Raw genomic sequence first — 25,014 nt, forward strand, 5'->3', positions numbered from 1 at the left:
CTAGTGTCTTTCCTTGATCCAAAAGATCACTTAGTGAAGTGAAGGACTTGACTATGTGGGGCACCTCTGTTAAGCACATATAGGACTCTCAGATTCTGATATCAACCATCCTATATGGGCATACATTGAGCTTATGGAAATACTTTTCATCTCACCAGAGGAAATATATATTGTGAGTTCATGACCAAGCTTAATAAAATAAGTACAACATGCCTTTTATTTGCACAAATAGCTAGATATCAGGGTGTTAACTCGAAATAAGAAGGAGTCAGAAGGCAGATAGGTCTTTTGTGGCCCAGGACACTCATCACTGTTGTCATTCCTATGAGACCTGAAGAACTGGGGACAAATATAGAGCGCCCTGTTCCCAGTGCAGGCTCTCTGAAGACCCTCTTCCGGAAGAGCAGAATACATTCGCCAGAGGGATAGATTTCAGTGTGGGAATCCTGATGTCATGGTGAGGGAAAGCTCAAGCTGTCAGGATAAGCAGGCCCCTCCTTGGACCCTCAGATCCTAGTATGCAGAAGACAACATGAAGATTCTCCCCCAAGATTTTTCTTGGGGTTAAGCAAAAGAAGTGGTCCCTCACAGTGCACCAGCTCTTTTCTCAGTCCTGGGAGGTCCCAGCAATGTTTGTGGTCTGACTGCACCTTCAGCAAGTCATTTGGAACTCATAAAACCCTCGATAGCATTTCTGAGAAAGTAAAACTTTACCACAAAGACAGTCCTTTGAGCGAAAGAATTGCTGGTGGGTGTGAACCACAGCCTTGAAGTCCCTATACCACAGCCACTCACAGTCCACCAGGGCTCCCATTTAGCCTGAGGTTCACCTTTATTTCCTTTTGTCGGGTTTCTGAGAGGCAAGCACTTTAGTCTAACAGGAGAGGCAGTTGTAGGGTGGGGGATGGATGGAGCAGCCCTGGTTCCTCCACTGTTAACACATCACAGGTGTCAAAGTGAGGAATGCCACTTGAGTGAACCCCCACTAACCAGACAAGAACAAAATGAAAGAAAACAGAACACAAAAAAATGTCCCTGCACGCGACACAAAGAATCATAGCGACGCTATGGGTCATTTTAGAAGTATCCCAGCTGTGAGATTCAGAGACCACAATTGTTGACGAGATTTGAAAGTCATGTCTATCTTGCTCAAAGCCTAACAGTGGTTTCGAACGGTGAACCCTGCGGGTCCCAGCACAATGGAAAACTATTATGCAAACAGGGCTTCGGTTATCTCTTCTCTAGTCTCAGTGCCAACAAATGAAAGGATTCTGATTAAATACCAGGAGGAACGCGGCAGGGTTATCAGCTAAAGACGGCCCTCATTTCTATCACAAAAGAAAGAGCTCCATCCAAAACACCTCCGCTCCCCGGTTGCATATAGGGGCTTGTCTCATTGCTAAGTGACGGGAGACCAGGCTCCAGGTGCAAAAGGTGTGTGTTGGGGTGTACTCAGACAGTCTAGCCCTCAGGGAGGCAGTACCCAGAATGCAATCAGCAGGCGCTCCCATGGTGCACGGGGCCACGCACACCTGAAAGCCCTTCTAGGTTCTCCACGATGGGAGGGGAACTTGAGTCAGATTCTGGGCTCTACTCAAGACCCCCGGGGTCTGATTGAGATTGACGTGGTGAACCTCTGAAACCCAAAGGGCACACTGGGTCTAAATGATTGGGGTCCCAAGAGATACGTCCCTGACAACAGCCCATAGAAATCCCTCTAATGCGTAACAGTTGGAGGACCCTACCTTCATTAGCCGTAAGTGACGCTCTTCAAAAGCAACCTTACCACGTAATAACCGGAAATTTGCCAATTCCGGGTTGAAGACGCAGCGAGGTTCCACGCAGGAGTATCAGTGGTGCTCAGGAGACCTGGTAAGTGGCCCACATGGGACCTGGAGGGACCATCTACGTAATCCAGACCTCCTGTAGGTCTTAATATGCCCCTGCCCCACTCGCAGGTTCCCAGTTCCCAGGTCTCAGAGACCCGGGACATCTCCTGAGCTGGGTCTTCAGACCTGGTCTAAAGGGGCGGCCCGGATCCTAAGGAGGGAGGCGAAACAGGGTTTCTTTGGGGTTAGAGAGGGCCCATCGTGCTCCTGCAACAGGCGGCTCTGCTCCGAGTGTAGACAAACACAAGCCGCCCTGCTCTCTAATCTGAAGCCATAAGGCACATGTGTAAACCCATGACTGACTAAATTAGCTGCGGCCTTCATTCTGGCGCACAGAGCACCAGCATTGAATCCAAGCAGTCTCTGGGAAGAGGAGGGAGGAAATCCACATCTCCTCTTATCCCCTGCTATCCCCCCAGTGATCACTGGGCAGGACTGACACACTCAGCCTAATGTTCACCCCTCCCCCCCCCACCAGGTTTCTCAGGCAACAAATCAAGCAGCACAGGAGGCTGGTGCTTGCCTCCAGGAGGCCGAAGCTCTCTCAGCCACCCTCCTTCGTGGGTGCTGTCACCTGCCCAACCACACTCCTCCCTGGTGCCGTTGAAGATAGTCACCATGCCTCGTGGTCAGAAGAGTAAGCTTCGTGCCCGTAAGAAACGTCGCCAAGTCCGTGATGACACTTGTGAAGCACAGGGGGAAGGGTCTGCCCTCTCCTCTGCTGCTCTTGGGGAAACTGCCCAGAGCTCTCCTGGTGTTCCTGTTTCCCAGGGGCCCCAGGGAGGCCAGGCCTCCAACACTGCTGCTGCAGGCTATGCTGCCAAGGGCCACCATAAGGGAAGGCCACGTTCTTCTGGGGCACCACTCCCCCATGAGAGAACCGGAAAAGCCCTGAGAAGTGTGAATTTGGCCATGCTGCTACTGCTCCTGTTAAATAAATATAAGGAGAAAGAGCCCGTTACGAAGACGGAAATAATGAAAGTTATTGGAAGAAGGAACAAGGTCGCCTACCGTGGGATCATGAATTTTGCATCGAAAATGTTGGACATGGTATTTTGTCTCAACCTGAAGGAAATGGACCCGTTCACCCATTCCTATATCCTCCTGCGCAAACTCTACTTCACTGAAGACGGAGGAATTCTGGATGGTGATGGTGACAGGGGGTTTCCCAGGTACGGTCTCCTGATGGCTCTCCTGTCCTTTATCTATGTAAAGGGCGGCCGGGCCACTGAGGACGAGATGTGGGAATACTTGCATAGGTTGGCCGTGTATGATGGGGAGAAGCACATTATCTTTGGGGACCCCAGAAAATTCATAACAAAAGATTTGGTTCAGGAAATGTACCTGGAGTACGTGCTGGTGCCCTATAGTGTTCCCCCATGCTTTGAATTGCTGTGGGGCCCCAGGGCCCATGCTGTAACCAGCAAGTTGCAAGCCCTGGAGTTTTATGTCAAGCTCACTGGTACAAACCCGGCTGCCTTCCCGCTTCAGTATGAAGCAGCTTTGAGAGAGGAGGAAATGAGGGTTAGAGCCTGAGTTGCAGCCAGAGCCAGTCGTGCTATGAAGCCCAGGGCGTGTCCCAGTGCCACACCCAGCAGCTCCTCCAAGCCTTAGTCAAGTCTGAGGCAGATCACTCCCTCTGCGCTTCAAAATAGAACTTAGAATTCACGTTGTTGAAGGGCTGGGCTCAAGGATTGTTGGAGTTTATGCTTAATATCCCGTGTTTTTTTCATTTGTCCTTTATTGTTTGGTAACTGTTAAATATTCTGTTAAGTCACATGTTCATTAGGCTAAGATCTCAGCTTATTAATGAGCTGCCTTGTACATTTATTTTTCTTTGTATAAAGTATGAGTAAGAGGGTTGGTCTCTTGCTAAGGCAACTTGAAAAACTTTCAATCTTTCTTTGGTTTTGTGAGATTTCTAGAAGAAGGAAACCTCTCTTTGGAACTTAGATTGTTTTAGGAAATGGGAGTGAACCCCACATTAAAATACTCCTTATGTTTCCTTGTTGATTTCTGTCTCCATTTCTATTTTTGAGAATTTAAACACATATACATATCTGGAGATATATCAGTTAATCAAGTATATAGATGACATTAAAGAATGATTAATGATTAATGACACCTTTGTTAGATGACTCCTCACATCCCAATAATTCACAGAGAATTGGCTTTTTGAAGCGCTCTGACATTGAGCGAGAAAAGCCAGCCCTATCCATACATGCTGAGCATCTAGAAGTTGCTGTCACTTAAGGATGAAGGTCAGCAACTCTCTGTGAACGCAAGGGTCAAGGATAAATATGGGGTGGAGATCAGTGAAGTACCAGATGGGAGCAGTCTAGTATACACACCATGATATAGAGAATTTGTGGGGCTGAAAATCATGTCATTTTGAATTTAGTCCGATGGTGCAGGGAAAGATGGGTGATGAAAGTGTCAATGTGAAGTACGTGGAGGAGGGGACTCTGGGTGACGTGTTCATGGGCACAAACTGCCATGATGTGCTCAACATTAAAACCCTGACCCTAGAATCAAGGATGGTTCTTACTGTAACTATAGCATTGTGGGTAAACCAGAGAGAAATCCCCAGCACAGCAACGATTGGACTTTGTCTCTGTTTTTATCCCTGTGCACTGGAAGCCATTCTCTGACTGGGTATGTAATGCAGAGCATGTCTGTGGAGAGGATGGGAAAGAAAAATATACCCTCTAAGGTGAGAGGTCTAGAAGCCTATTCTCATCTTTTGCCATGGGCTAGGGTTCCAGAGTATAATTCATCAAAGAAAATTAGAATTAGGTGCCCATGAGCATCAGTTGGGAACCCTGGTGATGTGAATCTGTGTTAAGCTGCTACGGCAAGGTCACAAGTTTGAAAATAAGAGCTGTGTCTTCGTTTTTATTCTCGCCCGGGAAGCCTACCATGTGTCCTCTGCTGTTATTCCTTGAGCGGGGACTCATTCTTCTTTCCAAGGTGCCACGTGGCAGAACTGCTCAAGATTTCCATTCAAGATCCTAGGAGTTAAGAGGCAGACCGCTACAGGAATCACACAAAGACTAGCTGGTGCCAATTGTAAAACGTAGAATGTTCCCGGGAGGGGGCGCTGAGTATTCCCTCGCCTATCCTTCAGAAATCTCAAGAACCTGAGCATCTTGGCTTAAGAGCAGCACTTGAAGGTAGTTGATAGAGTAGTTTTAGTAGTTGATTGAAATCAAGGCGATTACCCTGAATGAGGATGATGGTTGGGCCCAGAAAAGGAAGTGGGTTCTTCTCTGACTGGCAAGTTGAGGGCCCTGAAAAGAAATGAGAGAACCACTCACTGCAGAAGAGAGGAGACTCCAGGAAGTCCCTCCCTATCCTGTCCTCCAGCCCTTGTGGGAGCTGTCGGTGACAGAATCCTCAGGTTTAGGACTCCCTTCTGTTCCAGCTAGAAAGTGGGCCCTAGTCTAGTGAGGGCTTGCCCCAGAGGTGCACAGGGAAAAGGACACTAACAGGAGTCCAAGTGAGGACTCGCTGTCTTGTGAGAAAATCTCCAATTTTAAGTAGAGCAGATTGCACAGGGCGCAGAAGAACATTTGCCCCAAGAAGCCACCAGCAGAATTTTTAGGCAGAAATAGTGCCCTCTTATTTTGGGCACACAAGTTAACAGGCAGGTAAGACTTGGATTTAACAAGGAGGGATTGGGAGTCTACGTTCTGCAGACAGAGGAGGTTTAGCTCTAAATGGAGTAAGGTGTACGGGAGGGGAAGTCAGGGGCGAAATTATTCCCTAAATAGACTTTAATCAGAGCATCACTCTAGCTGTTACTCCAGGGAGGCCCCAGGCAAGCTCTCCAGGATTCAGGCCCTGCCTTTCCAGAATGCAGTGGTCTCATTCTTAACTGGTGACGGAGGTCTTTATAGGAAGCAACCTCACTCAGTCTCTGATAAGTACCAGGATGCAGAACCTGAGCAATGTGTTAATGGACCACCACCTCCAAAAGTGTTGTACAAGAGCCCAGCCCCGCTGACGTCCCTTGTAGAGTCCCCCAATGTCCTTTGATCCTCGAGACCCACCAGCTGCATTATCTGGACGTGATGCTACCCATAGCTGCCTTTGTGAGGACAGAACTTCAGAACCATAAGTTCTGTGATTTGAGAAATTCATTTTCTGCTCATGGAATGTTGAAATCCCAACCTGGTCACGAATCAAGGTGAGGACCCTGAAGGTAGTCTGGGAGCAGCACACACTCCTGGGCGAATCATCCCCGGGACTCGCTTTTGTTGCTTGCCCTAGAAGAACCTAGCAAGATGACCTGGAATACCTCCTGTCTAGAGAGTCTCCAGGAAGTTAGCATATGGTCTCAGGTAATACTCCTCCTCTTTATAGGACACTTACGTCAGGGGCTTACCTGCTAGTGTCTAGATGAGGACCTTGAAGGCGAATGCATCTACAGGAGGAGCTCCGCAAAGTTCTCCAGCTGACATTGGTACTCAAATACCTCAGGGAAGTGAAGGCCTTAGTTGATCTGAGCTGTCGATGTTCCCCAAAGAGCATTTACCCAGAATTTATTGAGAATCTATGCGAGGCAGGCATTTGGGACCTTGGGGCCTTGTCTCCTCCCGTAGAGTCTTAGACAGTGATGTGATTCAAATAATATAACAACCAGTTTGCTTCCCCATAGACTGTTTTAAGTATAGACAACACAAGTTGTACTCATAGTTTATTATTCCATATATTTTAAACTTATGTTAGAACAGTAAAAGAGATATGGGAACTAGATAATTAGAAAGAGTTTACCACATGAATGAAAATTATTAAATAGTTACTGAGCAGCACAAATGGAACAAATTTACGATGTTTCCATATTTCTTTTGGACTCCCATTTTTGCTTTCAACATCCTTCGCTTTTACATTAGCACCTTGAACAGTGTGATGTCTCTTTAAACACCTTTTCAATGTAGGAGAGGCATCTCATTCCTTTAGAGGGTGGCCCATTAGACTATCTTCATTGTGTTTGATATATTCAAAACAGGTAGGCAACTTCACTGATCTGAATGTATTAGATTCACCTTCTAAAAACAGTGTTCTGCTTCTGCTAAACTTAAAGTCATTGTTCTGACTATATTTTTAGCTCTTTGGGTACTTTCAGGAATTGCCCATTTCTCTCCTAATATCTTGTGGGATTTCAGTATCACAAAATGATGACATGAATTGGCAGCGTGTCCCCCTCTGGTTGTTTGACATTGTTCCTCTTGACCTTATATGTTTGTTGACTGAAGTGACAACTGCAGGCCATTAGAATGTCATGTTTCATCAAAAGCAAACCCAGTTTTATGAAAGAATAAATTAGTATGCAGGCATTGTTGTGTCTAATTTTTTACTCCTATGGACGGAATAAACATTTGTGGATGCTTAGAATGGACTGTTTTGAAGGTGAACGTGAGAATAGAGTAAGGCATATAAATTTGTGATTTCCACATTTAGCAGCCACCCACCTTAGAGAGAATCTGGAATACAAGTGACATTTCCACAACCAGTTTGCTAAACTCAACAAAAAATGGACCTCCCTGTGCAAATATAAACAATATCCTCCCCTTTGGTGGGTTAGTGCCCTGTGCCCTGCTACCAATTCTTTGTTGTTGTTTTTTTCCTTTCCCCACATCCTTTTTAGTTGCCTACCATATGTTTCCCTGGATTTGGTCTGGTCTCTGCCATACTACCTCTTCCTCAAGCCAGGAATGTCTGTATACAGTCGCTATTTCCCCATGCTCCTTTTGCATTCTTTAATAGCTTACCTCAGTGGACTCATGTTTACATCTCCACAGGGAAAGAGGAACCAGGTTTCAACCTAGTGCCCCAAGATGTGAATGCAAAATGCCAGGGTGGAGGTGGAGTAGGGAACCAGTGGACAGGTCTGAGGGGCCTGGGCCAATCCCAAATATGTTCACACCTCTCCCTCCCCCCAGAAGAATTTATTTCAGAGGACAGCACTGACTATGCAGCTCCAGGAGAGGGACATGTCTGATCAGAGCACATGGGAGCAAATGAAGGGGGAGGAAGAGAGAGTGGAGCATATCCTGGCCCACCAAGTCTTGAGGATGATATTCCCGCTCAGAGCAGCAAATCCACAGAGAATACCACATGGCCGGTTCCACTATGAGACTCGACACCCCTCACTGACCCATAGCCCTACAGGGGACAACACTGGAACACACTGTGAGAATTCTGCCCGATCTGATCCCACCACACCGAGGCAGAACACTAAGGCGGTGCAACAGAACAGCAAGGGAACAGAGCAACGAAGTCCCCGGGGAATGCGGAAAATAGACTTTGGTGTCAGGTCTTGGTGCCCAACAGATTGGACTGGAAAACACTCCTAAAGGCCAAGGAACAATCCTTGTATTAACTACAAACTTTTCTTCCTTATTGTGTTTTGTTTAGGTTTTTTTTTGTCATTGGTTAGTTGTCGTTGCTTTGTTTTGTTTTAGTTTGTTGCTTAGTTTTGCTCTGTCTCAGTTTTGTACATGTTATTTTTTCCACGCACAGCTCTGTCTATATAAGATAGCCTGGATGAAAAATCTAGAAGAGAAAACAACAGGATCCACAGTTACGGGGGGACATGGGAGTGGGGGATGTGTGGGGACAGGCAGTGGTTTTAATAAGCCCAGAGACAAGTGAACAACAAGTGATCCAAATCGGTGGTGAGGAGGGTATAGGAGGCCTGGTAGGGCGAGATAAAGGTTCATGTCACTAAGAGGAATTAATGAAACCCAAATGAAGACTGAGCATGATACTGGCACAAGAGGAAAGTAAAAGGAAAGAGAGGAAAGAGCTGGGAGGAAAAGGGCATTTATATAGGTCTAAATAAAGGCATGTACATATGTAAATATATTTCTTTATGAGGATGGGGAAATAGATCTATGTGCATATATTTATAGGTTTCGTATTAAGGTAGCAGATGGACATTGGGCCTCCAGTCAATTACTCCCTCAATGCAAGAATACTTTGTTCTATTAAACTGATATTCTATGATGCTCAACTTCCCAACACAATCGCTGAAGACAAAGCAGGAAATAAGCAAATGTGGTAAAGAAAGCTGGTGGTGCCCGGTTATCAAAAGATATAGCATCTGTGGTCTTAAAGGCTTGAAGGTGAACAAGTAGCCATCTAGCTTAGAAGCAACAGCCCACAAGGAAGAAGCACACCAGACTGCGTGATCTCAAGGTGCCAAAGGGATCAGTTATCAGGAATCAAAGAACAAAAAAATCTTATCATTGTGTGCTCACCTCCCTGATATGATTGCTGAAGACAAATGGATGCATAAGCAAATGTGGTGAATAAAGCTAATGGTGTCGGGATATCAAAAGATGTAGAGTCTGGGGTCTTAAAGGCTTGAAGGTAAACAAGCGGTCATCTAGCTCAGAAGCAACAAAGCCCACATGCAGGAAGCATACCAGCCTGTGAGATTACGAGGGGTCAAAGGGATCAGGTATCAGGCATCATCAGAACAAACAATAATATCCTTGTGAATGAGGAGGGAGATGCGGAGTGGAGACCCAAAGCCCAGTTGTTGGCCACTGGATATCCCCTTATACTAGGGTCTCAGGGAAGAGATGAGTCAGTAAGGGTGCAATCTAGCAACGATGAAACATGCAACTTTCCTCTAGTACCTCAATGCTTCCTTCACCCTCCCCCCACTACCATAATCTCAATTCTACCTTACATATCTGGCTAGACCAGAGGATGTACACTGGAACATATAAGAAATGGAATCACACTGAATCCAGGGTGGATGATTCCTTCAGGACCAGTGGTGTGAGTGGAGATACTGGGAAGGTGGAGGGGGGTGGTTGGAAAGGGGGAACCGATAATAAGGATCTACATATAAACTCCTGCCTGGGGGGATAGACAATAGAAAAGTGGGTGAAGGGAGCCGTTGGACAGTGCATGATATGACAAAATATTAATTTACAAAGCAGCAAGGCTTAAGGAGGGAGGATGTAGCCAGGAGGGAGGGGGAAATTGGGAGTTGGCGCCAGAGGTTTAAATGGAGAGCAACTATTTTGAGAATGATGAGGGCAATGAATGTACAAATGTGCTTTACACAGTTGGTGTATGTATGGATTGTAGTAATAGTTGTATGAGCCCCTAATAAAATGATTTTTTTAAATTACCTACCAGTTCTGCCAAACCTGTCCCTACTGGCTAAATCCCACTGCTGGCCTTAGGGATACAGTACTTTTGTTGAACGAACAAGTCCCTCTTCTAGAGAAGGAGGAGTTCCAAGGCCTAACAGGAGTTACAATGAAGCTGCGTGGAAGGACTGAGGTTATCACCCAGTAGAGAAATGTAGAAGGAACCAGCAGTTCCTATTTGTGGCCCTTAGGCACTCAGGCATGGGAGTCAGGCATCTGTGGACTCTCCTTTTTCTTTTGGATGCCGACAGGTTGGTTAGAGCCCTGATGTGAGAGCAGGGGCTTCAGATCAGCAGATTCAATTGTGCAAGGACTTCTGCGGAGACTCAAGCCGTCATTCCCACTTAGAATCAAACTGAGGGCTCTGAATGAGCACTGAGCTTTCCAAAGCAGCCCAGACAGAAAGAGCCCAATCGAACCATGAGCGCCGAGGACTCCCTGATAGAGGTGGTGCACATCAGGTGGACTCCGCGCTCTCTTAGGGTGTCCCCGGTAGTTGGAGGCATTGATTCAGAGTATTGCACTTAGAGAAGCAGGGGGATAGGTTGGGGTGTGTGAGGAGGGCAAAACTCTACCAAGAATTGATACAATGGTCATAAAGGGGAACTGAGATGACCCAGAGCAGAGGGAGTCCCCCAAAGGCTACACCTCTCATTTTCTTCTCCCAGCTCCAGTGAGCCCCACACCTTAGAGTAGCTTAAGACACACTCTAACAACTTCTGCAGGTTGCTCATGGAACATGCTGAACATTCACAGGAGCCCTGTATGTTTCTAGATCTGTGGATTCAAGGAAACCTTTAGAGGGTGCCTTCTTGAAGCTTAATGTATTTTTACTCATGCATTGTGCTAATATATCCCCCTTTTCCACGGTGCCCACATCACCTATGGTCCACCTCCCAGTGCTGCTACATTATTTGATCAGAGCCAGTATGCCTGGAGGTGGGAAGAGTAATCTCTGTGCAGCTGAGAAGTGCCAGAGGGCACAAGATGAGACCCAGATCCTCAGAGGTCCTCCGGCCATGGAAACTGCATCTGAAGCGTTATCCTCCACCTCCATTTCTCCTTCTGAAAGTATGGAAATACTACCCAGAAAAAGTCTGGTGCTGAGCAAGTATAATAGTTAAGGTTTATTGTATCAACCTGGCCAATGAACACATGTGGGATCACTTAAAGGGCAGTTTAACTGAAGAATGGAAAGATAATGGCTCAGAGAGCCTCACTTGTTTGGTTTGTTTTTTTTTACTCTGATTGCTGGAGCAGAATGCTACTGCCTTAGCTACTTCTCTACCTCGGCTGCAAGGCTCACTTCCGGGGAGACATCCCTGAAGAGAAGCCACATGGAGTTTCCCTGATGCAGCCCTGGGAGCTTGACAAGCCGAGGGGAGACTCCTGCCAGCGCTGAGATGCTTACACCCTCACTGATTCGGCTTTCCTCCTGCATTCGGTGTCATTACAAGTTTTTGGTGACATTGAGGAAGACTCTGTAGATCAATGATGGACCTATGGAAAAATGTAAGACTTATGGGCTTGGCCAGCAGATTTGACTCGCAAATCCATTTGGAAACGAGAAAATATGGTAAAGGCACTCTGAGAATATGGCAAAAGTACTGAAGGTGAACTTGTTCCTCTAGGCTAATCCCACTAACACACCATCTTTTATAAGGGGAAAATGAGAAGAGATTATACATATGAAAGCAAACATTGACAGGAAATGAAATTTTATAAAATTTTGGATCCTTCTAGGTGATTAAAAAAAAGCAAACATACATAAAGAGCAGTTAGATTTAAAACATGCTGGCTTTGAAAAATAACAAAAGAAAAGGTAAGGAAAACAATCCACAAACTTTACTCCAAGTCTTATCTCTATTTTCCCTGAGGAAATGCTGTTAATTTAGCATGCCTAATGGTGATGGTCCTGCAAGAAGTATAACCAGAATGTTCTTTAGCAGTGAGGAATGCAAGTATTCACCTGACATACTTTGGACACATGATATTAAAAGAGAGCAGTCCCTAGACATGGATCCTATGCTTGGAAGAGCAGAGAGGGCTTGAAAAAGTGGAAAATACTCACAGAGATTGATTGGCCCAGGGTGATGCATGCACAAGATCTGCCATGGGCCAAGAGGAGGGAAGACCAAATTCTTCTGGGGCACCACCCCCCACTGTCAGCTCTCAAAAAGCTCTCATTTCCACGATGGTGGGTATGCTGTTACAGTTCCTGCTGGAGAAGTATAAAATGAAAGAGCCCCTTATGAAGGCAGAAATGAAGGTTCTTAGTAGAAATTGCAAGGAGTCCTTCCCTGAGACCGTGAAGATTACCACTGAAGTGCTGGAGCTGGTACTTTGTCTTGACCTCAGGAAATGGACACCCACAAACAATCCTATGTCCTTCTGCGGAATCTCTACCTCCCTGAAGACAAAGAAAATGTGGGGAGTGTTGGCGACACGGAGCTTCCCAGAAATGGGCTCCTGATGACTCTCCTGGCCTTGATCTACATAAAGGGCGACCGGGCCACTGAGGAAGAGATGTGGAAATACTTGAATAGGTTCGGGGGGTGTGATGGGGAGAAGCACTTCTTTTTTGCGGAGCCTAGGAAGTTTTTATTACCAAAGATTTGGCTGAGGAAAGGTACTTGGAGTACGTGCAGGTGCCCAATAGTGATCCTCCACGCTAGGAATCCCTATGGGGCCCCAGGGCCCTTGTTATAAACAGCAAAATGCAAGCCTTGCAGGTTTTTGCCAAGCTCACTAGTACAGTCCCTGCTGACTTCCCGTTTCTTTATGAAGCAGCTTTGAGAGATCAGGAATTTCGAGCCACAGCCAGAGATGCAGCCATAGCTTGTCATGCTAGGACATGTTCTGGGTCCACATCAGGCAGCTCCTCCCACCCCTAGTCAAGTCTGAGGGAGATTTTTCACTCTGTGATTCAAAAGAGAATTTAGCATTCAAGTGGTGGAAGGGATGGTTGGAAGGTATGTAATAGTTTATTCTACATAAGTTTTTTGTTTTGTTTTTTACTGTTTCATTTTGATAAATCCAGTTTGATAGTTTTCAAATATTATTCTATCCAGTCTAACTATCCAGTCTATCATTAACTTAGGGTCTCAAGCTATCACTGACTTGGAACCCACATTTATCTCTTTACCTAAAGTTAGTCTCTCCTTAAGGCAACTTGAAAAACTTTGGATCTTTATTTTGATGTGGCAAGGGGTCCAGAACAATAAAACATCACTTTGAAATTGAGATTGCCTTGGAAATCTGAGTGAATGTCACAATTAAATATTTGGAATGATCAATTATTCATTTCTGGGAGGGGGAAAAAAGAGGACCTGATGCAAAGGGCATAAGTGGAGAGCAAATGCTTTGAGAATGATTGGGGCAGGGAATGTGCGGATGTGCTTTATACAATTGATGTATGTATATGTATGGATTGTGATAAGAGTTGTATGAGCCCCTAATAAAATGTAAAAAAAGAAAAGGAAAAAAAAGAAAATGATTAGGGGAAAAAAAAGATATCCAAATGGGAGTGAAGGAGGTGAAACTATCATTATTTGCAGATGACATGCTCCTGTGCATTATGGATCCCAAAAGTTCCTCAGTGGGATACTTAGAGCAATAGAAGAATATGGAACAGTGGCAGGCTAGAAGTTCAATAAACTCAAGTTGAGAGCTTTGCTATACACATCAGACAGGACCATGGAAGAGGAGATCAAGAAGGAAGTACCCTTCACTGAAGCCAAACAAAATGAAATACCTAGGAATATATTTAAGCAAAAAAACCTAAAGACCAATACATGGAAAATTACAAGACCCTACTACAGGAAATCAAAAGCGACCTCCTCAAATGGAAGAACATACCATGCTGGTAGTTAGGAAGGCCCGACATAGAAAAAATGTCAATCTTTGCCAAAACACTTTATAATTTTAACGCTATTCTCATTCAAATACCAACAACCGTCTCCAGAGGATTGAAATAGCTGACCACCAATTTCATATGGAGAGGGAAGAAGCCCAGAAATAACAGATAACTGAAGAAACAAGTCAGATGGAAGACTGGCTTTACCTGATTTTAACACCTACTACACAGCTACACTCGTCAAAAGAGCATGGTACTGGCACAATGACAGATCCTCAGACCAGTGGAAAAGAATAGAAAGGCCAGCAGTAAAATCATCAGCATATAGACGACTGATCTTCGGTAAGGTTCCAAAAAACATCAATTGGGAAGTGGATGCTCTTTTTAACAAGTGGTGCTGGAAACAATGGATACCACATGTAGAAAAATGAAACAAGATGCTTACCTCACCCCATGCGCAAGAACAAACTCACGGTGGATCACAGACCTAGAAGTAAAACCCCGAACAATCAGGACCATCAAGGAAGGAATCAGGACAAACTTAAGATCATTGGCCCAGGGAATTCATAGGCTCACTGCAATGGGTTAAGGTATATACACAGGTGAACTGGAAATCGACCAATGGGATTTATCAAGAATTAAACCCCCTGTGTGCCTCGAAAGACTTCACCAAGAGAGTAACAAGGCAACCCACTGATCGGAGAGGATATTTAGTAATGACACATGAGACAATGAGCATATTACTAAAATCCACAATACCCTCATGGTCGGCAAAAAGAGGAAAACAGTTAAGCCCCAAAGAAGTGGGCAAAAGAAGTGAAAAGGAATTTCACTAGGGAGGAGACTCGTATGGCCAATAAGCACATGAGAAACTGTTTCAGTTCATTAGCCTAAAGAGAAAGGCAAATTAAAACAACCATGGGTTATCACCTAACACCCCTAATGTTAGCCCAACCCACAAAATCAGAGATCAACCCATGCTGCAGGGGATGTGGTGAAATAAGAACACCCCTCCACTGCTGGTGGTCATGTAGATATGTACACCCACTGTGGAATGCGATCTAGTGATACATACACAAAATGGAAATTGATCTACCTTTTGATCCAGCCCGCCCTCTACTAAGCATATACACAGAGGAGGTAAGAAATAAAACAAGACCAGTCATCTGCGCTCCAATGTTAATTGTGGCGCTATTCACAATTGCAAAGGATTGGAAACAAACTAAATTTCCATTGATAGGCGAGTGGATTGGTAAACTCTGGTACATACAATGGAGTACTACTCAGTACTAAAAAGCATGGATGATCACATGAAAAACGTCGTTCATGGGAAGAGTGGGAAGGAATTATGTTAAGTGAGGTAACCCAATCCAAAATGGACAAGTATGGCATGGGTCCCCTGAGCTAAGTACAATCAGAACAGCAGGAGTAGAAGAAAAGACACTTATCTCACAATGTACTTGTGGAAAAATAGGCAGTCAGTAGGTCAGACCAAACCCAGGGAGGTACAGGTGAATCCACCAAAAAGAAAGGGAAAGGAGGAAGGATGGGTGGACATAGAGGACTGTCTGTACCTGTAAGAAATAGGTCCCTGAAAAATATGTCACCGGATGTCGGGTGTGTAGGACCGCCCCTTTATGATTCCAGAAGGCTGTACCTGAGTGAAATGTGATCCTGATAAATTTGTCTCCGGATATCTGGCATGCACCACAGCGCACCTTAGCTTCTCAGATGTCTTAGCATCAAAACAGCATTGTAAACGCAAACATGCCATCGACAGCAATAAAAATAATAGGTTTCCATACAATAAAATCTTCAGGAACTTCGCCCATGCTGTGGACAGCTAAGGTCCCCCAATAATCCAGTAGTCTGAAGGACATGGGAAGATGCCTCAAAGAAAGGAGAAGGCTAGTGATACGCCAGAATTTCCTGTTGCCCCAATAAGCTATTTCCTTGAATGATGAACCCGCTGAAGCCCAGCTGAGTGTGAGGCAGGGAGCAGAAAAAAGAATTGGATGCTCTCTCTCTCTCTCTCTCTCTCTCTCTCTCTCTCTCTCTCTCTCTCTCTTCTTCTTCTTCTTCTTCTTCTTCTTCTTCTTCTTCTTCTTCTTCTTCTTCTTCTTCTTCTTCTTCTTCTTCTTCTTCTTCTTCTTCTTCTTCTTCTTCTTCTTCTTCTCTCTCTCTCTCATTTCCCGCTTCTTTGTCTTCCTTTTATAAAATAGGTTCAGAACCCTGGTGGTTGCTCATTGCATGGCCACCCTAAAAGTCAGGATTTCCCAACCTTCAGAAACTGAGCTGGAGGAAAATGACACTTTGTATACCCCGAAAAGTTTCACAGTCTCTGAAACCCACAGATGCGGTTCTAAGGTATCCTACCCAATTATCTTGAAAGAGAATGCATTGGAGATCAGTGAGTTTGGTTGGGTTTGGTCCTTTTTAACTGACTTAGGCAACCATGCTACGATATATTTGTATCTCTTTTTCTATGCGTATTGTAATATCAGTGAACTTTATTGTCCAGACCCCCACCAACTCCTGCCCTTATTAGCTTCTTGGAGGAGCTTCCCCCGAACCATCAAAGACACTTCCCTTTGGTGTGAAAGTTGTGTTTATGGAATCCCACCCACCCCTCAATCAACACCTGCACACACACACACACACACACACACACACACACACACCAGACCCCTTCTACTACATTGTGCACATGTGGGGATATTCCAAGGCTGCGCATTTGGAAATCATGCAAAATCGTTCAGTCCAACGGGAATGTGAAATGTTGCTCCTTATGTTTTGGGGATGTGGGCTATTGTGTTGTATGTATGCTCCCATGTCGATTGATATACTCTACCACGGACTGGCCAGTAGGTTGTTATGAACTGCCTTTCTCACACAGGAGGACAGGGAGGTGGGTCAAGGAGCCTTTGGTTCTCTACTTGGTGGATAGGTAGGATCCTAGAAGGAGTTGCCAACCTGAAGTCCACAGGCAGTCAGGAGTCATGTGGGAAGGGGTGGTGTCAGCCAGGGAGTGACCACAACAGGGTTGCCAAATGGGGACAGGGGTCCACTCAGAGCAACCTGGGCGGTTAACCATGGGCTACAGGAGGCCAAGGTTGTCAAGCTGTTGGGGGAGAAAGCCTGAAAGTGCACCCTTGGCGAGCACAGTCTGAAGCTGGCATGGGGATCATTCCGGTGACAAGGCCAAGGAGGGAGTATCAGACAGAGTACTGGGAATGCCTGTTAGGTTTTTGGAGTTCTTTGTTTGCCAAGCTTTAAGAATAAACCCCATAGTGCACAATGTAACTCAGTGAGTTTACATGAAGGAACAGCAGATGATCAAGTTTCCCCTTCTTAAAGCAGTACATGCTATTTCTGGAAAGCATGCCAAGTCACCCATAAGCCATACTAGGCTTCACCAGCGGGCAGGCAGAAGCAGGTGGATAAGAAGAACCATGGGAGTGCTACAGGCAAAGTGCATGGGGGCACCAAGGAGGCCCAGAGATGGTACTGAGGGCTTCAGGTGGGTGTTGCGTGGGTCCAGCACATTAGGTGCCCTCTGGACATCATACCAGAGAACCTGGGCAGAGAATAAAAGGACTGGCTGTGGCTTGGGCATGTGAGGCCTTGTTTGTCAGAGGGGTTTTCCCAGAGGGCGGGGCTGCCCACCTTTATTTTGCACTGGACCCATCCTGGCTGTGGGTCCCCTGATGGAAAAGACTCTCAGGTGGATAGTAGGCACAGGCTCATAAAGTTCAAAGCAGCCATCTGATCATGAGCACACTGATCAACAAGGACCTATAAGACAATGGTCTGCTTCATGTAGATCTCTTGAGGTCCCTATGGCTATGCAGGAACCTTTGGAAGTGCTGAACGAGACTGCCCTGGCAGCTGAGAGCAGGGTTACAATTGTGAATGGAGGGTGGCCTAAAGGTGCTAGGGACCAAAACAGCCTGGGAAATGGCTGTCAGCCTTTGGGATCTCCCCTCACAGCCCTGGGCCTGCATTTTCAACCAAGCCTGCCTGCTTTCTACAGGGGGGTGGCAGCAGGTTGTATGAAGAACTCATTATCTGTGCCGGGGCCTCCCCGCTGGCTGGGCACGATGAATACACCCGGACCTTTAGTTCTCATTCAGCCTGCCTATGGGAAGTTTGCCCGGTTCCTACTGCCAGTCCAGAAGCAATTCCTGGGGTATATGAGATGGAATGGGAGGACGACAGTTGCCTTTAAGCCCTAGAACCAGCAGCACTTGAGCTCAAGCGACAGGCAGCCCAGGCACCAAAGTAGGATGCAATGAGATAGCTGAAAACAGAAATGACAGGACTCGGCTTGAGAGTAGCATGGTATCTAGAAATGCCCCGGAGGGATAGAGTGTCAAGGTCACCCTTTACGGGAAGATCCCTGGTGTGTGTGGGGGTTGGGGGTGGTGGTGGAACGGGTGGACATAGAAGACAGACTATACCTGAGCACAATGGATCTCTGAAAAATATGTCCCTGGAGGTCCGGCGGGAAGGACCACCAATTTATGACGTCACAGGACTGTACCTGCATCAAATGTGACTCTGATAAATCTGTCCCCGGATGTCTGGCGTGTAGGACAACACACCTTAGATTCTCAGAGGTCTTAGCTCTAAGACAACTAGTTCACAGGAAAAAGTGACATCAATAGCATTAAAAGTAATAGGTTTCCAATCTGTGGGAAATTTGACATCTCCTTGAAGAAGGGCTATTGGGAGGAGATGAGCCAGTCAGGATGCAGTGTAGCAACGGTGAAATATACAATTTTCATCTAGTTCTTGAATGCTTCCTCACCCCCACTGTTATGATCCCAATTCTACCTTACATATCCGGCTGGAACTGAGAATGTACACTCGCACAGATGGGAACTGGAAATACAGGAATACCAGGATAGATGAACCCATCAGGACCAGGGGTGAGAGTGGCGATACCGGCAGGCAGGAGGGAAGGTGAGGGAGAAAGGTGGAACAGATTACAAGGTCTACATATGACCTCCTCTCTGGGGGACGGACAGCGGAAAAGTAGGTGAGGGAGATGTCACAAGCTGTAAAATATGACAAAATAATAATAATAATTTGCAAATTATCAAGGGTTCAAGGGGAGGGGACATATGGGAGGGAAGGGGAAAATGAGAAGCTCATACCAAGGGCTCAAGTAGAAGCAGGTGTTTTTAGAATGATGATGGCAACATATGTACAAATGTGCTTGATACAATGGATGCATGTATGAACTGTGATAAGAGTTGGATGAGCCCCTAATAAAATGATTTAAAAATAATAGGTTTCAAAAAATATTCACCATGTACTAAGGCCAACCAATAACCCAGTACTCTGAAGGAACTGGGGGGATGCCTCAAATAAAAGGCTCGGAAGGAGCCAGGATCTCCTGTTGCCCCAATGAGGAATTACATTGACTGATGAACCTGCTGATGCCCAATTGAGCATAGGATCCCCAGCAGAAAAAAAAAAATAAATGAAACAGATGATTCATTTTCTCCTCTCTCTCTCTCTCTCTCTCTCTCTCTCTCTCTCTCTCTCTCTCTCTCTCTCTCTCTCTCTCTCTTTCTCTCTCTCTCTCTCTTTCTCTCTCTCTCTCTCTCTATATATATATATCCCTCTCTCTCTTTTCATTCCTTCCTTCCTTTTATTTCCTGCCTCATCGCCCTCCTTTAATAACATAATGTCGCAACCCTGGTCATTGTGCTTTGCATGGTCAACTTAAATGTCAGGAGTTCCCCACCTCGAGTGACTGAGCTGGAGGACCATGACACTTTCTATACCACCGAAGAGTTTCATAGTCTCTGAAATCCATGCGTGCGGTTCTAAGCTATCCTATACAATTGCCATGAAATGGGACGTATTAGTGATTTGAGAGTTGAGTTTGGTTTGGTTCTTTTTAACTGCCTTTGGCTACTATCTATTCATGCTGTGATATATGTATACCTCTTTTTCTATGCATATTGTAATATCAGTGCTCTTCATTACCCTGGCCCCCATCAAGCCCTGCTCTTTTAGGCTTCTTGGACAAGCTACTCCTGACCCATCAAAGGCAGATCCCCTGGGTGTGAAAGCTGTGTTCCTGGACTCCCACCCACCACCCACTCCACCACCACACCCACACACACAACAGACCCCTTCTGCTACATTTTGCAAATGCGGGGATGTTCCATGTTTGCTCAATTCAATATCATACAAAATCGTGCTGGCCATTAGATATTTGAAAGCTTACTCCATATTTGAAAGCTTTGGGGATTGGGGCTATTGTGTTGTATTATGCCCCCACGTTGATTGATGGACTGGCCAGTAGGTTGTTACGGACTTCATTTCTTATGCATGAAGACAAGGAGGTGGGTCAAGGATCCCTTGGTGCTCCACTTTATGGATAGGTATGATCCTAGAGGGAGCTGCCAAGAAGGAGTGCACAGGCTACCAAGGGTCATGTGGAAAGGGGTGGTGTCAGCCAGGGAGTGACTGTGCAAGAGGCTTTCCTATTGGGTACAGGGTCCTGCTCAGAGCAACCCAGTCAGTCAGCCACTGGTTGCAGGAGCCAAAGGTGTGTCAGGCTGGTGGGGGAAATGCCTGAAGGAGCAGCCTTGGCAAGGGTTTTCTGAGGAAAGTACAGGGAGCATTCCTGGGACAGGGTCAAGGCAGGAGCATTGGACAGAGTATGGGGAAGGCCTGTTCGGTTTCTGGAGTTCTTTAATTGGCAATTTTTAAAGAATGCACCCCATACCGCATTATGTAACTCAGGTGAGTTTATATGTAGGAAAGGGAAAAGTTCAAGTTTCCCCTTCTCAACGTGTTACATGCAATTTCTGGAAGGCATGTCAAGCCACCCGGAAGCTGCCCTGGGGCTCACCAGCTGTCAGGCAGAACCAGGTGAAAAAAAGAGCCTCTGGAGGGCAACAGTCCATGTGCATGGTGGCCCCAAGGAGGCCCAGAGGTGTCACTGAGGGTGTCAGATGGTTGCTGCATGGTGCCTGCACACTGGACGCCTTCTGGACATTGATAAAGGGACTGGCTGGGGCCTGGGAGTGTTTGGTGGGGCCTTTCGGTGAGGTGTGGCCAGAGGGCGGGGTTTTTTTCCTTTATTTTACTCGGGTCCCCTCCTGGCTGTAGGTCCTTTGATGCAAAGGACCATCAGTTGGATGGTAGGCACAGGCTCACAAACTTCAAAGGAGCCTCCAGATGCACGCAGGAGTACACTGATCAACAAAGGCCTGTGAGACAATGGCCCCCATCATGTAGATCTCTTAAGGTCCCTATGGCTATGCGGGAACTTTTGGAAGTGGTTGCTTGAGATGGCTCTGACGGTGGGGCGGGAGGGGGGCGGAGGGCAGGGTTATGACTGTCAATGAAGGGTGGACCAAAATTTCTGGCCACCAAATCATCCCAGAAAATGGCTGTTGGCCTTTGGACTCTCCTCTCACAGCCCCAGGCCTGCACTTTCACCCCAGCCTGCCTGCTGTCTATTGGGGGATGACTGCAGGCTGTGTTAAGAACCCGTGATTTGTGGTGGGGACCTCCTGCCAGCTGGGTACCACAAATGCAGCCAGAACTTGAGTTCTCACTCAGGCTGCTCATTGGAATATTTGCCTGGTTCCCATTGCCAATTCAGGATCACATCATAGAGTGTGCGAGCTGGACTGCGAGGCCAACAGTTACCTTTAAGGCCCTAGAACCAGCAGCACTTGAGCATAGACATCAGGCAACCCGGGCACCAAAGTACTATGCCAATGGGATAGCTGGAAACAGACCCGGCAGGACTCGGCCTGAAAGAAGGATGGTATCCAGAAGTACGCCAGAAGGGATACAGTGTCAAGGCCACTCATTTACTAGAAGAGCCCCGGGGGACAAAGGCCACCCGTTTAGCAGAAGAGTAGGTGGACATAGAAGACAGCCTGTACCTGCTAGAAATAGGGCATGGAAAAATATTTTCCCGGATGTGCGGCATGTAGGACAGCCCTTTTATAATGTCAGAGGAATATACCTCCGTGAAATGCGACTCTGAAGAATCTGTCCCCGGATGTCTGTTGTGTAGGCCAGCACACCTTAGCTTCTCAGAGGTCTTAGCACTATGACAGCCAGTTCACAGGCAAAGGTGACATCGAGATCTCTAAAAGTAATAGGTTTCCCATATGAGAAATTGGACATCCTCTTGCAGAAGGGCTCCTGGGAGGAGATGAGCCAGTCAGGATGCGGTGTAGCAACGATAAAATATACAATTTTCCTCTAATTGTTGAATGATTCCTCTCCTCCACTGTCATGATCCCAATTCTACCTTACATATCCGGCTGGAACTGAGGATTTACACTCACACAGATGGGAACTGAAAATACAGGGAATCCAGGACAGATGAACCCATCAGGACAAGTGGTGAGGTTGTCGATACCCGGGGCCAAGAGGGAAGGTGAGGGAGAAAGGTGGAACAGATTACAAGGTCTACATATGACCCCCTTCCTGGGAGATTGACAGTGGAGAAGTGGGTGAGGGAGAAGTCAACAGGTGTAATTTATGACAAAATAACAATAGTTTATAAATTATCAAGGATTCGGGAGGGAGGGGCCAGAGCAGAGAGAGGGAAAAAATGAGAAGCTAATAATAAGGGCTCAAGTAGAAACCAGGTGTTTTGAGATTGGTGATGGTAACATATGTACGCTTATGCTTGACACAGTTGATGGATGTATGGACTATGATAAGAGTTGTATGAGCCCCTAGAAAAATGATTTAAGAAAAATAATAGGTTTCAAAAAAATATTCCCAACGACCTTCCTGTGTACTGCTAAGGCCCACTAATAATCCAGAAGTCTGAAGGAACTGGGAGGATGCCTGAAAGAAAGGAGAAGCCTCGGGAGGCGCCTGGATCTCCTGTTGCCACAACGAGCTATTTCCTTGACTGGTGAGCCTGCTGATGCATAGCCAACTTAAAGGTGAGGAGTTCTCCACCTCCAGTGACTGAGCTTGAGGACAATGACACTTTGTATACCCCCGAAGGTTTTCACAGTCTCTGAAACCCATACATGCAGTTCTAAGCTATTCTACACAATTGCCATGACATGGAATGGATTAGAGATCGCTGAGTTTGGTTTGGTTTGGTCCTTTTTAATTGTCTTAGGCTAGCTTATAACCATGCTGTGATATATGTATACCTCTTTTTATATGCATATTGTAATATCAGTGTTCTTTATTGTCCTGCTCCCACCAAGTCCTACTCCTTTCGGCTTCTTAAACAAGCTCCTCCTGACCCAACAATGGCAGTTCCCTTTGGTGAGATTACTGTGTTCCTGAACTCCCACCCACCCCCCACTCTCCCCCACCCTACCTCCCCCCCACACACAACAGACCACTTCTGCTATATTTTACAAATTTAAAAATTTTACAAATTTTTCCATGGTTGCTCAATATGATATCATGCAAAATTGTGCTGGCCATTGGGTATTTGAAGCGTTCCACCTTATGCTTTGGGGATTTGGGCTATCGTGTTGTATGTATGTCCCCACGTTGATTGATATACTCCACCATGGACTAGCCAGTAGGTTGTTGCGGACATCCTTTCCTAAACAGGAGGACAATGAGTTGGGTCTAGGAGTCCTTGTTTCTCCACTTGGTGAATAGGTAGAATCGTAGAGGGAGTTAACAACCTGAAGTCCACAGGCCGCCAGGCGTCATATGGGATGGGGTGGTTTCAGCCAGGGGGTGACTTTGCCACAGGCTTGCCAACTGAGGCCAGGAGCCCACTGAGAGCAACCCAGTCATTGGCTGCAGGAGCCCAGGATTTTCAGGGTGGTGGGGGAAATTACTAAAGAAACACCCTTGGCGACAGCGTTCGGAGGTGAGCGCAGGGAGCATTCCCGGGACAGAGCCAAGACAGAAGCACCTGACAGAGTACGGGGGAGGCCTGTTAGGTTTCTGCAGCTCTTTGCTTGGCAAGCTTTAAGAATGAACCCCTTAGTGCACTATGTAACTCAGGTGAGTTAACATGAAGGAAAGGGAAAGGTTCAAGTTTCCCTTCTTACAGAAATACATGCAATTTCTGGAAAGCATGCCATAAGGCACGGCGGGCTCCACCAGCGGGCAGGCAGAACCAGATTGAAATGAAGAGCGGCGGGAGAGAAAGAGCCCAAGCGCATGGGGATCCCAAGGAGGCATGGAGATGGCACTGACGGCGACAGACGGGTGCTGCGTTGGCCCTGCACACTAGACGCCCTCAAGACATAATGCCTGAGAGCCTGGGCAGAGCATAAAAGGACTGGCTGTGGCCTAGGCATGTGAGGCGGGGTTTGTCGGAAGGGTGTGGCAAAAGGGCGGGGCTTATCACCTTTATTTTATGTTGGATCCTTCCTGGCTGTGGATCCCCTGATGGAAAAGACCCTCAGGTGGATAGTAGGCACAGGCTCATAAAGTTCAAAGTAGCCTCCTGATGCACGAGCACAGTAATTAAGGGCTCAGGAGAGAATGGCCTGCTTCAAGCAGATCTCTTGAGGTCCCTAGAACACATGGGAACCTTTAGAAGTGGCTGTAGGAGACTTCCCTGGCAGTTGGGGGCAGGGCTACAGCGGTGAATGGAAAGTGGCCCAAAGATTCTAGGGGCCAAAACTTCCTGGGAAATGGCAGTCAGCCTTTGGGCTCGCCCCTGACAGCCCTAGGCCTGCATTTTCACCCCAGCCTGTGTGCTTTTTGCAGGAGTATGGCAGCAGGCTGTGTGAAGAACTCCTGATCTGTGCTGGGATATTCCCGCAGGCTGGGCATCAAGAGAGCACCAGGTACCTTAGTTCTCATTCAAGCTGCTTATGGGAAGGTTTTCCTGGTTCCAAGTGCCAGTCCAGGACCGATTCTGGGGGTGTGCAAGCAGGAATGCGAGGACAACAGTTGCCTTTAAAGCCCTAGAACCAGCAGCACTTGAGCTCAAACGTCATTCAGACCGGCCTCCAAATTAGGACGCCAATGGGATAGCTGAAAACAGACCCGGCACAGATGGTACCGGAGTGCCCCAAGGGGGGGGGGGATACAGTGTCATAGCCACTCCTTTACTGCAAGAACCCTGGGTGTGGAAGCAGGTGGACATAGAAGATAGCCCGTA

General features: G+C 46.6%; 1 protein-coding gene across 1 annotated transcript; it reads left to right on the plus strand.

Moving 5' to 3' along the window:
• Positions 1 to 2,801: 2,801 nt before the first annotated feature.
• On the plus strand, positions 2,802 to 3,425 carry LOC142433251 (melanoma-associated antigen B1-like). Its single transcript, XM_075538336.1, has one exon. The coding sequence runs from the start codon at positions 2,802 to 2,804 to the stop codon at positions 3,423 to 3,425; it is 624 nt and encodes a 207-aa protein (XP_075394451.1).
• The last annotated feature ends 21,589 nt before the right edge of the window (positions 3,426 to 25,014 follow it).

Source organism: Tenrec ecaudatus, chromosome X, assembly GCF_050624435.1.
Source record: "Tenrec ecaudatus isolate mTenEca1 chromosome X, mTenEca1.hap1, whole genome shotgun sequence".
NCBI lineage: Eukaryota > Metazoa > Chordata > Mammalia > Afrosoricida > Tenrecidae > Tenrec > Tenrec ecaudatus.